Source organism: Pan troglodytes, chromosome X, assembly GCF_028858775.2.
Source record: "Pan troglodytes isolate AG18354 chromosome X, NHGRI_mPanTro3-v2.0_pri, whole genome shotgun sequence".
Lineage (NCBI taxonomy): Eukaryota > Metazoa > Chordata > Mammalia > Primates > Hominidae > Pan > Pan troglodytes.
Window position 1 is genome coordinate 102,736,757 of NC_072421.2, and position 16,474 is coordinate 102,753,230.

A 16,474-nucleotide genomic window follows, 5' to 3' on the forward strand; every position below is an offset into this window, starting at 1 on the left:
TACTCTTGAGCAAGAGATCTCTCCTCCTTTTAAGCTCAATCTAAAGCTTGCCACTTAAGCACCATGCACACTGTCCACACACAGGGCAGCCTTTCCATACATACTGATTGTTGACTTATTGGCTGAAACCCTCAGATCAGTAGGGTCTGGACGTTTTCATTTTGCTCACATGAATCTTTTTTTAGTATATTGTTTTACCAATAGAAATAGATGACAGGAAGGCAATTTTACGAGGTGACAGTCCAAATAATAATATTGGCAATGCCAGTATTTTACAGCAGGGTACAAAGTCACAGAAAATTCTGATTTTTAAGCATTTAGGGAAGCTTCTATATTAGGTAATGTCACTATATACATACTCTGCTCAAATTTTGACTTTGATCCCACATGACATGAAACAAAGATAAAAAAAATCACTGCTGTTTCTAAATAAAATATAGTTTAATTTTACTTTCCATTATTTTAGAGACAGGTATAGCCAAGTTTGACTTCCTGGCATGTGGATGGGTGATCAGAAAAAAAGAGGTCAATGGAGGCTTCCCTGGTTTTTGCCTTTCACCACTTCACTTGTTGTTATCTCAAATGGCAAGCCCAGAGAGGACCATTACAGCTTTTCTAGAGGTAAAACTCACTGTTTTTGACCAAGGCATTGGTCCCCATGAAATATCCATCCCCTTCTCTCACCCATCAGAGCTGGGCCTTTCTCCCAGCAGCATTGTTTTTAAAGCTGTCTTCCTCTGTAACTGCCCATCTCACTAAGCATGCTTACTCAAGGGCTCAAAGGTCAGGTCAGATTGCTTCTGCTGGGTTTGTAGAGGATATTCAGTGATGGAAGTAGAATTAATTTTTATGTATTAAAACCTTTCCTCTGGACTTACAGAGAAAAAAACTTTAATAGGCATAACACAGGAAATCATGAAAATGTTAATATCTTTCCATAATCCTGCCAAATATAAAACCCGAATCCAAGCAAACTGATTTAATGTTTTACTGAAAAAAAAAGTTATGAAAACAATTTGTAGGACCAGAGAGATAAGTGTCTGGTTCCCTTCCTGGAATTATTCACCTTCCTTTCTAGTGCCCCCTCCTAGGGTCCCACTGCTCTCCCCTTTGATTTTCTTTCAGTTGGGCCCTACCCCAATCGTGTTTTTTATGCAGCTTGATGATCCTTTCCTCCCCCTCCTCCAGTCTCCACCCCATCCCCTAAGTTATTCCTAAAGGTACCACTGTCCCACCACCACCCTGACCTTAGGTTCTTACTAACCTTCAGGTGCCTTGTCTAACAGACACAAAGGCAGGAAACCCCTTGGGTTCCCACCCCCTTACCACACAGTGTCTGCTCTCCTTTTCCCTTCTGTTCCAGAGGAAGAAGTGGCCTTTCCAAACCCATCCACCTAGTAAATTAACTTCTTTATATTGTTTTGTATTTCTGTGAACATTTAATTACTTTACTGTCACAAAACACAAGAATATAAAGAAGTAAAGGCCCTCTATCTCATGCCCCCTACTCTACCTCACTCCACCCTATACCCTAATGTCCCACTGCCTACCATCATTTGACCCCTGAGCCTACCCTCCCTAGGTAACTCATAATGATTTTGCCCTCTAGTGGACATTTGGCAATATCTGGAGAGATTTTTCGTTGTCACAATTTGGGTGGGGTGGGAAATGTACACTACTACTGGGCATCCAGTTAGTTGAGGCTAGGGATTTTGCTAAACAACCTACAATGCACAGGATGGCCCCCAGAAATAAAAAAGCATATGGCCCCAAATGTCAAGCATGCCAATATTGGGAAACCCTGCCCTAGAAGGATATAAACAAGCCCAAGAACATTTTTGACAAGTACAAACTCTTTAATAACTAGTTAGGGAACTGGCCCCAAGTCCTGAATGACTGTCATAGATTCAACAGGAAACAAACTAATGTCACATCTAGCTGCTGCAGAGATGTCCCAGGGCCATGACAGCTTCTTAGTCACTAGGTCCACAGGCCCCAGGTGATGTCCAAGGCTCCTCCATTTGTGTCTCAATCTGGTTCAGGTCTAACTCCTCTCCATCCTTCCACCTGTGAGCTAAAACATACATGTACCCCCGATCAACACAGCTTACAGTCATCAAAGGGATAGAAGGAGACCAACCTGCCACCCACCTTTTGACCCCACCCACTCCTATCCTCCCCCACCTCACCCCTCCCTCTGAAAGTTGATTTCCCACTGGGATATGTTTCTGTTCTGTTTCACATTTCTAAATTCACTAAGAGCTTTGTAGCTAGATTTTCCTCCTACATTTATCATGGTGGTGGGTTGGAAGAGAAATTCCCTCAGGATGATGGCACCATGCTTTTGCCCATGGTCTAAACCAGGAAACCCTCTGAGCACTATCAGTTGCTGACTCACCTCCTTGGCAGTGGCAGGAGTTCTCTGTTCAAATCTGACTGTCCCTGGTTCTGCTCACTTGGGATTGAGGAGGATTCTCCTGTCATGAGGGCTGTAGAGTCATAGTAGTCCTCGCCTGGAGCTGGTGCTGGCATCCTCTGTATGTAGCCCTGAAGGATTCCCTCAGGAGTAGCAAAGCACTGCCATGTCGATTTGAGTCAATCATAAACCTGGGGTTAACCCCAGGCCTGTTTTGATTGTTTGTCATGATATAACTCACTCAGAACATGAATGAACTTTCTATCCAGTTCATTCCTAGAGACTCCCGGAACGCAGGAATCTCCACTACTCACCATACCCTGATGCAACTCCCCAGCTGGTTCGAACATATTATTTGATGGTCTCTTATTTGCAACTGCTCCCCTGGTACCAATTTCTGACATAAAAATAATCTGATGGGGAGGCGCCAAGATGACCGAATAGGAACAGCTCTGGTCCACAGCTCCCAGCGAGAACAATGAAGAAGGCAGGTGATTTCTGCATTTCTAACTGAGGTACCCAGTTCATCTCAACAGGACTGGTTAGGCAGTGGGTCCAACCCATGGAGGGTGAGCAGAGGCAGGGTGAGGCGTCACTTCACCCAGGAAGTGCAAGAGGCCAGGATCTCACTCCCCAAGCCAAGGGAAGCTGTGAGGGACAATGCTACCCAGCTGGGTTACTACGCTTTTCCCACAGTTTTTGTAATCTGCAGATCAGGAGATTTCCCTTGTGTGCCTACACCACCAGAGCCCTGGGTTTCAAGCACAAAACTGGGCAGCTGTTTGGGCAGACACTGAGCTAGCTGCAGGAGTATTTTTTCAAACCCCAGTGGCACCTGGAACCCAAGCAAGACAGAACCGCTCACTCCCCTGGAAAGGGGGCTGAAGCCAGGGAGCCAAGTGGTCTCGCTTAGCAGGTCCCACTCCCACAGAGCCCAGCAAGCTAAGAACCACTGGCTTGAAATTCTCACTGCCAGCACAGCAGTCTGAAGTCAACCTGGGATGGTCAAGCTTGGTTGGCGGAGGGGTGTTTGCCGTTACTGAGGCTTTAGTAGGCAGTTTTCCCCTGACAGTGCTAAGGAGGCTGGGAGGTATGGACTGGGTGAATTCACCACAGTGTGGCAAAGTGGCTGTGGCCAGGCTGCTTCTCTAGATTCCTACTCACTGGGCAGGGCATCTCTGAGGGAAAAGTAAAAGCCCCTGTCAGGGACTTACAGACAAAACCCCCATCTCCCTGGGACAGAGCACCTCAGGGAAAGGGCAGCTGTGAGTGCAGCTTCAGTGGACTTAATTGTTCCTGCCTGCCGGCTCTGAAGAGAGCAGCTGATCCTGACAAGAGGGACTCTCCCAGCACAGCACACTAGCTCTGCTAAGGGACAGACTGCCTCTTCAAGTGGGTCCCAGAACCCCATGCCTTCTGACTGGGAGAAACCTCCTAACAAGGGTTGACAGACACCTCATACAGGAGAGCTCCAGCTGGCATCAGGTTGGTACCCTTCTGGGATGAAGCCTCCAGAGGAAGGAGCAGGCAGCAATTTTTGCTGTCCTGCAGCCTCCACTGGTGATACCCAGGTGAAAAGGGTCTGGAGTGGACCTCCAGCAAACTGCAGCAGACCTGCAGAAGAGGGACGTGACCGTTAGAAGAAAAACTAACAAACAGAAACCAACAACATCAACATCAGTATCAAGGAGCCCCACACAAACACCCCATCCAAAAGTTATCAACCTCAAAGATTAAACGTGGATAAATCCACAGAGATGAGGAAAAATAAGTGCAAAAATGCTGAAAATTCCAAAAGCCAGAATTCCTCTTCTCCAAGTGAGTGCAACTCCTCTCCAGCAAGGGCACAAAACTGGATGGAGAATGAGATTGACAAATTGACAGAAGCAGGCTTCAGGAGGTGGGTAATAACAAACTCCTCTGAGCAAAAGGAGCAAGTTCTAACCCAATGCAAATAAGCTAAGACCCTGATAAAAGGTTACAGAAACTGCTAACTAGAATAACCAGTTTAGAGAGGAACATAAATGACCTGATGGAGCTGAAAAACACAGCACAAGAACTTTGTGAAGCATACACAAGTATCAATAGCCAAACTGATCAAGCAGAAGAAAGGATATGAGAGATTGAACATCAATTTACTGAAATAAGGCATGAAGACAAGATTAGAGAAAAAAGAATAAAAAGGAATGAACAAAGCCTCCAACAAATATGGGACTATGTGAAAAGACCAAACCTATGATTGATTGGTGTACCTGAAAGTGACGGGGAGAATGGAACCAAGTTGGAAAACACACTTCAGGACATTATCCAGGAGAACTTCCCCAACCTAGCAAGACAGGCCAACATTCAAGTTCAGGAAATATAGAGAACACCACTAAGATACTCTTCGAGAAGAGTAACCACAAGACACATAATCGTCAGATTCTCCAAGGTTGAAACGGAAAAAATATTAAGGGCAGCCAGAGAGAAAGGTCAGGTTACCTACAAAGGGAAGCCCATCAGACTAACAGCAGATCTCTCTGCAGAAACCCTACAAGCCAGAAGAGAGTGGGGGCCAATATTCAACATTCTTAAAGAAAAGAATTTTCAACCCAGAATTTCATATCCAGCCAAGCTAAGATTCATAAGCAAAGGAGAAATAAAATCCTTTATAGACAAGCAAATGCTGAGGGATTTTGTCACCACCAGGCCCTGCCTTACAAGAGATCCTGAAGGAAGTACTAAATATGGAAAGGGAAAACCGGTACCAGCCACTGCAAAAACACACCAAAATATAAAGACCTCTATGAATAAACTGCATCAACTAATGTGCAAAATAACCGGCCAGCATCATGATGACAGGATCAAATTCACACATAACAATACTAAACTTAAATGTAAATGGGCTAAATGCCCCAATTAAAAGACATAGACTGGCAAACTAGATAAAAAGTCGAGACCCATCAGTATGCTGTATTCAGGAGGCCCATCTCATGTGCAAAGACACACATAGGCTCAAAATAAAGGGATGGAGGAATATTTACTAAGCAAATGGAAAGCAAAAAGAAGCAAGGGTTGCAATCCTAGTCTCTGATAAAACAGAGTTTAAACCAACAAAGATAAAAAAAAAAGACAAAGAAGGGCATTACATAATGGTAAAGGGATCAATGCAACAAGAAGAGCTAACTATCCTAAATATATATGCACCCAACATAGGAGCACACAGATTCATGAAACAAGTTCTTAAAGACCTGCAAAGAGACTTAGACTTCCACACAGTAATAGTGGGAGACATTAACACCCCACTATCAATATTAGACAGATCAATGAGACAGAAAATTAACAAAGATATTCAGGAACTGAACTCAGCTCTGAACCAAATGGACCTAATAGACATCTACAGAACTGTCCACCTCAAATCAACAGAATATACATTCTTCTCAGTGCCACATAGCACATATTCTAAAATTGACCACATAATTGCTAGTACAACACTCCCTAGCAAATGCAAAAGAATGGAAATCATAACAGTCTCTCGGACCACAGTGCAATCAAATTAGAACTCAGGGTTAAGAAACTCACTTAAAACCGCACAACTACATGGAAATTGAACAACCTTCTCCTGGGTAAATAATGAAATTATGGCAGAAATGAAGAAGTTCTTTGAAACCAATGAGAACAAAGAGACAATGTACCAGAATCTCTGGGACACAGCTGAAGCAGTGTTAAGAGGGAAATGTATAGCACTAAATGCTCACAACAGAAAGCTGGAAAGATCTGAAATCAATACACTAACATCACAATTAAAAGAACTAGAGAAGCAAGAGCAAACAAATTCAAAAGCTAGCAGAAGACAAGAAATAACTAAGATCAGAGCAGAACTGAAGGAGATAGAGACACAAAAAACCCTTCAAAGAATCAATGAATGCAGGAGCTGATTTTTTGAAAAGATTAACAAAACAGATGGACCACTAGCTGGACTAATGAAGAAGAAAAGAGAAGAATCAAGTAGACACAATAAAAAATGATACAGGGGATATTACCACTGAAACCACAGAAATGCAAACTACCAACAGAGAATACTATAAACACCTCTACGCAAATAAACTAGAAAATCTAGAAGAAATGGATAAATTCCTGGACACATACACCCTCCCAAGACTAAACCAGGAAGAAGTCAAATCCCTGAATAGACCAATAACAAGTTCTGAAATTGAGGCAGTAATTAATAGTCTACCAACCAAAAAAAGCCCAGGACCAGACGGATTCACAGCCGAATTCTACCAGAGGTACAAAGAGGAGCTGGTACCATTTCTTCTGCAACTATTCCAATGAATAGAAAAAGAGGGAATCCTCTCTAACTCATTTTATGAGGGCAGCATCATCCTGATACCAAAACCTGGCAGAGACACAACAAAAAGAGAAAATTTCAGGCCAATATCCCTGAAGAACATCGATGTGAAAATCCTCAAGAAAATACTGGCAAACAAAATCCAGCAGCACATCAAAAAGCTTATCCACCACGATCAAGTCAGCTTTATCCCTGGGATGCAAGCCTGGTTCAACATATGCAAATCAATAAATGTAATCCATCACATAAACAGAACCAATGACAAAAACCACATGATTATCTTAATATACACAGAAAAGTCCTTCAATAAAATTCAACACCCCTTCATGATAAAAACTCTCAATAAACTAGGTGGTGATGGAACATATCTCAAAATAATAAGAGCTATTTATGACAAACCCATAACCAATATCATACTGAATGGGCAAAAGCTGGAAGCATTCCCTTTGAAAACTCACATAAGACAAGGATGCCCTCTCACCACTCCTATTCAACACAGTGTTGGAAGTTCTGGCCAGGGCAATCAAGCAAGAGAAAGAAATGAAGCGCATTCTAATAGGAAGAGAGGAAGTCAAATTGTCTCTGTTTGCAGACGACATGATTGTACATTTAGAAAACCCCATCGTCTCAGCCCAAAAACCCCTTAAGCTGATAAGCAACTTCAGCAAAGTCTCAGGATACAAAAGCAATGTGCAAAAATCACAAGCTTTCCTATACACCAACAATAGTCAAGCAGAGAGCCAAATCATGAGTGAACTCCCATTCACAATGACTACAAAGAGAATAAAATACCTAGGAATACAACTTACAAGGGGCGTCTTCAAGGAGATCTACAAACCACTGCTCAAGAGAATAAGAGAAGACACAAATGGAAAAACATTCCATGCTCATGGATAGGAAGAATCAATATTGCGAAAGTGGCCATACTGCCCAAAGTAATTTATAGATTCAGTGCTATTCCCATCAAGCTACCAGTTACTTTCTTCACTGAATTAGAAAAAAAAAAAAAACTACTTTAAATTTCATATGGAACCAACAAAGGGCCCGCATAGCCAAGACAATCCTAAGCAAAAAGAACAAAACTGGAGGCATCACACTACCTGACCTCAAACTATACTACAAGGCCACAGTAACAAAAACAGCATGGTACTGGTACCTAAGCAGATGTATAGACCAATGGAATGGAACAGAGACCTCAGAAATAACACCACACATCTACAACCATCTGATCTTCGACAAACCTCACAAAAACAAGCAATGGAGAAATAATTCCCTATTTAATAAATGGTGCTGGGAAAACTGGATAGCCATATGCAGAAAACTGAAACTGGATCCCTTCCTTACACCTTATACAAAAATTAATTCAAGATGGATTAAAGACTTAAATGTTAGACCTAAAACCATAAAAACCCTAGAAGAAAACCTAGGCAATACCATTCAGGACATAGGCATGGGCAAGGACTTCATGTCTAAAACACCAAAAGCAATGGCAACAAAAGCCAAAATTGACAAATGGGATCTAATTAAACTAAAGAGCTTCTGCACAGCAAAAGAAACTACCATCAGAGTGAACAGGCAACCTACAGAATGGGAGAAAATTTTTGCAATCTACTAATCTGACAAAGGGCTAATATCCAGAATCTACAATGAACTCCAACAAATTTACAAGAAAAAAACAAACAACTCCATCAAAAAGTGGGCAAAGGATATGAACAGACACTTCTCAAAAGAAGACATTTATGCAGCCAACACATGAAAAAATGCTCATCATCACTGGCCATCAGGGAAATGCAAATCAAAACCACAATGAGATACCACCTCACACCAGTTAGAATGGCCATCATTAAAAAGTCAGGAAACAACAGGTGCTGGAGAGGATGTGGAGAAACAGGAACACTTTTACACTGTTGGTGGGACTGTAAACTAGTTCAACCATTGTGGAAGTCAGTGTGGCAATTCCTCAGGGATCTAGAACTAGAAATATCATTTGACCCAACCATCCCATTACTGGGTATATACCCAAAGGATTATAAAACATGCTGCTACAAAGACACATGCACACATATGTTTATAGTGGCACTATTCACAATAGCAGAGACTTGGAACCAACCCAAATGTCCAACAATGATAGACTGGATTAAGAAAATGTGGCACATATACACCATGGAATACTATGCAGCCATAAAAAGAATGAGTTCATGTTCTTTGCAGGGACATGGATGAAGCTGGAAGCCATCATTCTCAGCAAATACAGGAACAGAAAACCAAACACTGCATATTCTCACTCATAAGTGTGAGGTGAAAAATGAGAACACATGGACACAAGGAGGAGGACATCACACACTGGGGCCTGTCAGGGGATGGGGTGTGAGGAGAGGGAGAGCATTAGGACAAATACCTAACACATGCGGAGCTTAAAACCTAGATGACGGGTTGATAGGTACAGCAAACCACCATGGCACATGTATACCTATGTAACAAACCTACACGTTCTGCACATGTATCCCAGAACTTAAAAAAAAAATCTGTCCACCCACTCAAGTTAGCTAAAGAAAAGAGGTTCTGTGTAAAGGGGATTTTCACGTAGCACAACTGTAGGAAGTGAAAAGTGGTTGTGCTGCTGCTCTCTCCATCTCTCTGGAGTCACAGGATGATTCCTCTGTGCCTGTCTGCTCCCTGGAACCACGTACCAGTGACTCCCAAAGACACTTGCCTCTGGAAAGCATCCAGTTCTATTCCTCCACAGCCAGGGCCAAGCCTCAGCAGTGGCCTCAGCATCCATGGCTCCAGTCCTGGCCCCAACTCCAAGTGGCCTACAGCTTCATTGCTCAACATCATGGAATCGGCCTCTCTGTTCAGAGTGTCTAGCATGAAAAATCCATTTGGCTCTGGATGGGCCAAATATCCACTCCTGCTCCAATCATCTAAGGCCTAGATGCGAGTAGAGGGTGGGGTGTTATACACATGGTTGCCTCTTTTACCAGACACTAGGGCAGGGAGAGAGAGAGCAAGCGAGACATACACAAATAAAAGCTGCAGCACTTCTGAGGTATTGAGTGCAAGTGCTCTGGAATACAAAGGGGGTCACCAAAACATGTCTGTCTCTCTGTGTCTCTCTCTCCCCACCCCAATCTATACCTCCCCTGGCCACCGCCCCACTTCTACACCTCTTTCACAACCCCTACTTTCCTCCCCCTCCTCCAGTCACCACCCCTATCTCTGAAGTTATTCGTAAAGGTACCATTGTCTCACCTCCTTCCCCCACTCTTCCCAGCCTTCTTCCCCTACCACCCCGGCCCCCGCCACCACAAGCCTGCCCTCTGAAAATTAATTCGCCATTGAGATATACATGCTTCGGTTCTATTTTGCATTTCTGCACTCAATGAGGTTTTTGCAGCCAGATTCCCTTCCCACAGTCGAAGCAAGTATCCCTCCGTGAAAAATTCACAGCGTTACACCAAGGGCAGTCCCAGTCCCCTGGCCTGCGATATATTGGAGGTCTTTGCTGATGAGGTTCGGAGTATCTCCTGTCTCTTGGGTGCTCCTGATGGTCTATTCTGTGGGGCCCCCCATCAGACCACGGGCTAGTATCAAAGGCCTCCCAGTCGGAAGGCAGCTGAGGCGGAACTGGTGCTGTGACTGTTGCTTGTGGAGGGGATATAGTGGGTATGTCTGAGAAGGAGGAAAAAGGGCTTGAGTATGAGTATGAGTATGAGGCAGGGAGCTGGACAGGAAGAGGTTCTGATGAGGCTCTGGACCAGGGGTTCGTGGTTCCAGAGAAATAAGATGTGGCTGTTTCGACCGACCTGAGATCTCCCTCCTTCTGCCCCAAATAGGTGTACTTTTCCTGATCAGCATCTCCAAGGAGCTGCAGGAGGATTCTCTCCAGCTTCTCTGTGGTCTCCATGGAGGCAGCCCTGGCCTCCACGTGGGGGAACTGGGTCTCCATGGGGGCAGCCCCAGCCTCCACAGGGGGAGCCATCGCCTCCACAGGGGCAGCCACAACCTCCACATCCCTCTGCTCTTCTTCTGCTCCTTTTCCTCCAGCAGCACCAGCAGCAGCCACCGCCGCCTCTTCTTCCTCCTCAGCTGCTCCTTCTGTGCAAACTCCTCCGGCAGTGGCCAGGCCTGGCCACCCTGCCCCCTGCTCCCACTCATGGGGAGACACCAGCTCCTGGAGAGAAGTGGGCAGGGCTGAGGTGTGTTCTGGGGGCAAGGCGGGAGCACTAAGCAGGGTAGGACGGAGCTACCAGGTAGGAAGGGCGGGGCAGGGCGAAGCCATGGAGCAGGGTGGAGAGGGGTGGGAATGGGGCAGGGCAGTGGTACTGGGCAGGGACCAGCTGAGGGATCTTACTGCATGGAGCGGCTTCCAACTCACCTTGTCTCTCTCTTTCTGCACCTCCACGAGGCTGGTCTGGGCCATTCTTAGCCGGGAGGCCGCCTCCTTGCGTTCCGTCTCCTGCTGCTCCCTGAGCTTCTTCAGGTCTGATGCCAAGTCCTGTGCGGCTGATTTGTGCAGTTTGGCGAAGCCGTGCAGCCACAGCACCCTGTGCCTTTGTAGCTGTGCCTGCCTGTGGGCAAAGCGCACGCCCAAGGCCAGGCTGCCCCAGGTGCAGGCCTCTTTGACCTCACTGGGCACCTTGCTGTCCTCCAGTATGGCCCTCAGCTTGTCTTCCACCTTCTCCCAGGATAAGGATATATTCTCAAGATAGAACTTGGGGCCTTTCGTGTGCCTGGCCATTTTCTCGTTGATGAAGGCCACCACGTTGCTATGCCGGAACCCGCTACTGGGGTCCTCAGGTCTCAAGGTCATGATCGCCTAGGGGTTTAACGGTTTCACTAGCCCTGTGTGGCTGGAGCAGCCAATAGGTTCCTTTCCTCCCCCTTAGCCCCTCCCCTCATCCATCTTCTCCCGCCCTCTTGTCCCCACCCTACCCACTCTGACAAGACCATCCTAATGACCCCCTGACCGGCTTGTCCTACCCTAGGACACCTCCCACCAGGCCTCACCTCTTCAGCCAGGGCCAGAGGAAGTACAGGCCAACCCCGCTGTCTTAACACGCCCGAAGAGAGAGGAAGATCTCTCTCCCTCCTAAGGTTCCAGGGAAAGGAAGACTCAGGGCCAACGTTGGCTTTTACTCTGGGACTGTTCCAATTTCCAGAGATACCAGGGGTGGAAGGGAGTGAGTGAGGAAGGCCCCTGCCACTCCATTGGGATGTAAGGGAACCTGTCACATGGTTGGGAGCCCTTAAAGGTCGGAAGAAACAGGAGTGGTCAGAAAAGACTTAGAACCAAGAAAATTAAGCCCTTATAATCAAGTCAAAAAAGTCCCATGTATCCCTCCCTCTTGACAATGGTTTGTCCCATGCCAACGGCTAGTAGGGACCCCCTTAGAGGTTGAAGGGGGAATAATGGGTATGTTCTAGAACATGAAAAAGCCCCCAACCCATGAAAATTCTGCAGTTCATTTTCCAGACTCCTAAATCCTAGTATACAGGTTAGTGACCTTTTTCTGAAACGGGCAAGATAGCAGGCATTTGAGGCTTTGTGGGCAAAAGATTATCCCAACTACTTGTAGCACAAAAGCAGCCATAAATAATACCTGAAGAAATGACCATGGCCATGTTCTAATAAAAGTTCATTTATAAAACCAGGCAGTTGACATGATTTGGCCTGTAGATGTCAAACTCCCAATCTAGATTCACATTTCATACATGTCCTACAGACACATACAATCAGAATGTTCATGATATGACTCCCCCTTTTCCCTGTTAAAAGAAAAACGTTAGACAACGTTAACAGTTTGTTTACACATAAACAACAACCAAAAACAAAAACAAAAAAAAAAAACGAGTCATGAATTTGTCAGTACTCAGAACCAGAAGAGTTTCAGAGAGCTATTCCCAGCAACATGAGAAGTGAATTTTTATAGGCTGAGTTTGGACACAAAAGAGAAAAATCACCTGATTGGCTACAGCAAGGCATTTGCCTTATTTGGACATGGTCTCGTCACTTGACTGCCTGTAATTAGCTGGAGCCTGGCTAGTTGTGTTTGGCTGAAATTAGGCTGTCTTTTATACAGCTTCTGTTAAGTTTCAGTCTGTTTACATGCTAAGTTAGTTTGCGGTTTGTTAGATAGGAACTCAAAGTATGGAAACAGCTTCAGACTAATGGCCTCTTGCTTATTTTAATATATGCAGGAGATGATTCCCCTCCTAAATTCCTATGTTGTCCAATACAGAAACCTCAAAATCAAATTTTTAAGTTACCTACCCTTCATACCGACCCTTAAAAACAAGTCAACTAAGAGACAAAATCTTGTTGCTGTGACCTCAGAAACTTCTAAGACATCCATGCCCACTTAGGGAATGTCCATGTTTCTTCTCAAATAATCTTCCTGTCTTTAATTTCTTCATAATCCCTAATCACTTCCTAATCTTTCCTATGATCATGTTTCTCTTAAGCTTAAAATCATTTGATGGATCCTTGTGGCACACTCCTTGTCCTGACATTAGAATCTCACCCCAGGATGCCATTCTAATTTAACTCTCTCCACTCTGTTATCCACCATCATTTATGTACCTAAGGGACTAAGCCATACAGGGATACACTGATTTTGGGGTTTTAAGTTATTTTCCCTTCTGAAAAATAAGAGCATTCATTTTTTATTATATGGGCATTATGTTCTATTCTATGAACTACATTTAAAAAGACAATATTTCTTCTCTAAGGGTCCTATGTCAGATAATTAGAGAGGAAAAAGACAATAAATCAAGCATTAAAATATTACCTAAGAAGGTAGTTAAACCCCAGAGGCATAAAGTCCCACCATTTAAATGCTGTTTTTAGATGCTGTTTTGTGATTTCTTTCCTTCTCAGCTTGTATATTTTATTTATCAGCCATCAGTGGAAAGGGTTCATGTTTTGGCTTATTCTAGAGTGACTTCTATAGAAAGAGCATCCAGAAGATAATGTAGAAAAGAGAATGGTGAGGAAATGGGGAGAGACTGGAGTCAGGAAGACCCATTAGGGAGATGCTAAAGCAATTCAAGAAGTAAACTAAAGCAGTGGAAATAGGGATGGAGAGAAGAGTGTAGAGAGCCATTTGGTAGATAGAATGCATAGGGATGTCAGGGACAAGGATGAGGGAATGCTGAGGATAATGCCCAGGTTTCTGGTATAGGGGACTAAGTAGATAGCCCTGTTATTGACTTAGTTGGAGAATGAAGAAGAATTTTTTGGGATGAGTTCACCTTTAGACATATTAACATTAAAATACCTGTTGGGGCCATGTGTGGTGGCTCACACCTGTAATCCTAGCACTTTGGGAGGCTGTGGTGGGTGGATCACCTGAGGTCAGGAGATGGAGACCAGCCTAGCAAACATGGCAAAATCCTGTGTCTACTAAAAATACAAAAATTAGCTGGGCGTAATGGCACACGCCTGTAGTCCCTGCTACTTGGGAGGCTGAGGCACAAGAATAGCTTGTACCTGGGAGGCAGAGGTTGCAGTGAGCCGAGATCATGCCACTGCACTCCAGCCTGGGCAACAGAGCGAGACTCAGTCTCAAAAAAAAAAAAATACCTGTTGGGCATCCTGGTGGAGATACTTAGTAGGCAGTTTGATATATGAGTCTAGAACTTAGGAGAGACATCAGAGCTCAAGATGTAGTATTGAGAGGTGAAAGCTGTATTTACAGCAGCAGTTGAAATAACTCAGGGACAGAATATGGAGCAAGAAGAGTAGAGGGCTGAGGACAGAACCGTGGCCTGCCTTCATGGATCTCCTCCTTTCTACAGCTGTGTGCTACCATTGGTGATTTTATAGTTGTCCCCCTTACTCCTTTGTGTTCTTGTCTACTAAGTTCAGAACATCTTTTACCTTATCTCTTTTATTCCCTCTATAATACTTTAAACATGAACTTCAGATTGTGATTAGTTTTCTCTTTATACTGCCATTCTCCCACTTCCGCTTATAAACACTTTTAGGAAATTAAAAGTAAATTGTTTCTTTTAGCAGCCTGGAGGAGGGAGAAAGTGAAGACAGAGAAACCTGTTAAGAGGTTCCTTCAACAGTGCAGACAAAACATGATTAGGGCTTGAACTGTGGCAGGACCTCGATGAGATGTCAGATAACAAGAGATTTTTGACATACAGTTAGCATGACTTGTTAACCAATTGTATTAATATATGAGAAATAAATATGGGTGTTGGAGCGGAAAATGATTTTGAGGCATTTGACTTGAGAAACTAGGTTTTGTGACAAGTGATGCCTCAAATCGTAATAGATATGAGGAAAAATAGACTATAGAGAGGAGATAATAAATGCAGTTTTGGATTGACAAATGCCTTTGTGATGGTTATATTGAATTATAGTTGAATGGCTGTACTGGGCTGGAAGTTAGGTGAGAGGACAAAACTAGAGATATGTATTATAAATTTGGGTGTTTTCAGTGCTCAGTTTGTGGCTAAGACCTTGTGCTTCAATAAAATTGCTGGAGATGAAGGTTGGAAGGAGAGAATAAGCAGGACAGAAAAACAGAGGAAGGAATCCCGAGGTCTTGGAAAGGGTAGCAAATACCTTTAGGGATAGGATAAGGGAGAACAAGCAGTAGGAGTAGTCAGAGAAGTAGACAATCAAAAAAGGGAGATATTTTGGACCTAAGGAGAGATTTGGAAGGTAAAAAGAGTGTTACTGGTTTCATATAATGCACAGAGGTTACATAGGATGAGGGGTGAACAAAAGGTCATTAGATTTAGCTAATAAGATATCCTTAGTGATTCAAGTGATGAAAATCAATAGAATGGTGAGGCAGGTGCCAGATGATAGGGGATCACAGAATGAAATTAGAGGAACAAGTAGAAATTTTGAATACTGACTAGTCTTTCAAGATCTCTGACACAGTAGAGAATTCTACCACCAGGAGTCAGAAAATAGATCATGGAAGCATAGGATATGACAGTTTATTTGGTGAGACAACTAAGTTATACAATTTTCAACACAAAGACGGGGAAAATAATCTGATATTTACTGTATGAAGAAAGGTAATCATATGTAAAGAAAACTCTGTGTTTTGCATTGTGACCCAGGAAATAAGGCCAAACCTTTGTGAATTCTATGATAATAACTATGAAATAACATATTGACAGATGCAAAAATATCAGTGTAATCTGATATTTACAGAGAAAGAGTGAGGAAGTGAGAAATAGTTATTAGAGTCAGTGAAATTGGTTGGGGAAGGATTTCTGGAGGAGAGTTATGTTCTTGTTCTTAATAGAAACATCAGGGTTCTCCAAAGATTTATCTTCTACAAACAGAAGACCTTTCTGTTTGTAGCATGATGTGTCTCAGATTACCATTCTTAAAATTGTCTTCATCCAAACAAGAAAGCAGGAATCACTCATACTATGATGTGGACAATGGTGGTGTCAGGGAGCCTTTCAAATTTACCTTCGTTATTACCTTACCTTTATCCACATCCTCAATCATTGGTAGTCAGATTTTGAACAAGCTGCCTGTACCCTTAGGTGGCATATTGCAATTGCCTTTCCCTTAGGAATGGTGACATGAGCTCACCACTAGAATGATCCACAATTCTTAGTTATATGTAAATGGATTGCTACATATATATGTACTGTATACTTTTTTCTTGAGTAGGTTTCTAACTTTAATGTACAGCCTCCAAATAAATTATAGTTTGCTTTGAATTCAAGGTGAAGAATATTTT

At 43.5% G+C, this 16,474-nt stretch overlaps 2 protein-coding genes across 2 annotated transcripts in view; one reads left to right on the plus strand and one right to left on the minus strand.

The window, feature by feature from the left end:
* The window catches only part of IL1RAPL2 (interleukin 1 receptor accessory protein like 2), a 569,253-nt gene that overhangs the window by 13,360 nt on the left and 539,419 nt on the right, over positions 1 to 16,474 (plus strand). The window lies entirely within an intron of this gene.
* TEX13A (testis expressed 13A) lies at positions 10,091 to 12,111 on the minus strand. The gene is made up of 3 exons (XM_003317605.5): positions 11,757 to 12,111; positions 11,125 to 11,565; positions 10,091 to 10,920 (listed from the first exon to the last, which is right to left on the minus strand). Exons 2-3 carry the CDS (start codon positions 11,557 to 11,559, stop codon positions 10,126 to 10,128), a joined length of 1,230 nt encoding a protein of 409 aa, XP_003317653.1. The 5' UTR covers positions 11,560 to 11,565; positions 11,757 to 12,111; the 3' UTR covers positions 10,091 to 10,125.

What these genes read in the sequence shown, in the direction of transcription:
- TEX13A (XM_003317605.5), bottom strand. Translation starts at nt 11,559, where the DNA reads ATGACCTTGAGACCTGAGGACCCCAGTAGCGGGTTCCGGCATAGCAAC. An exon ending in TGCAGAAAGAGAGAGACAAG is followed by an intron (nt 10,921 to 11,124) that starts GTGAGTTGGAAG and finishes ACTTCTCTCCAG; the next exon opens with GAGCTGGTGTCTCCCCATGA.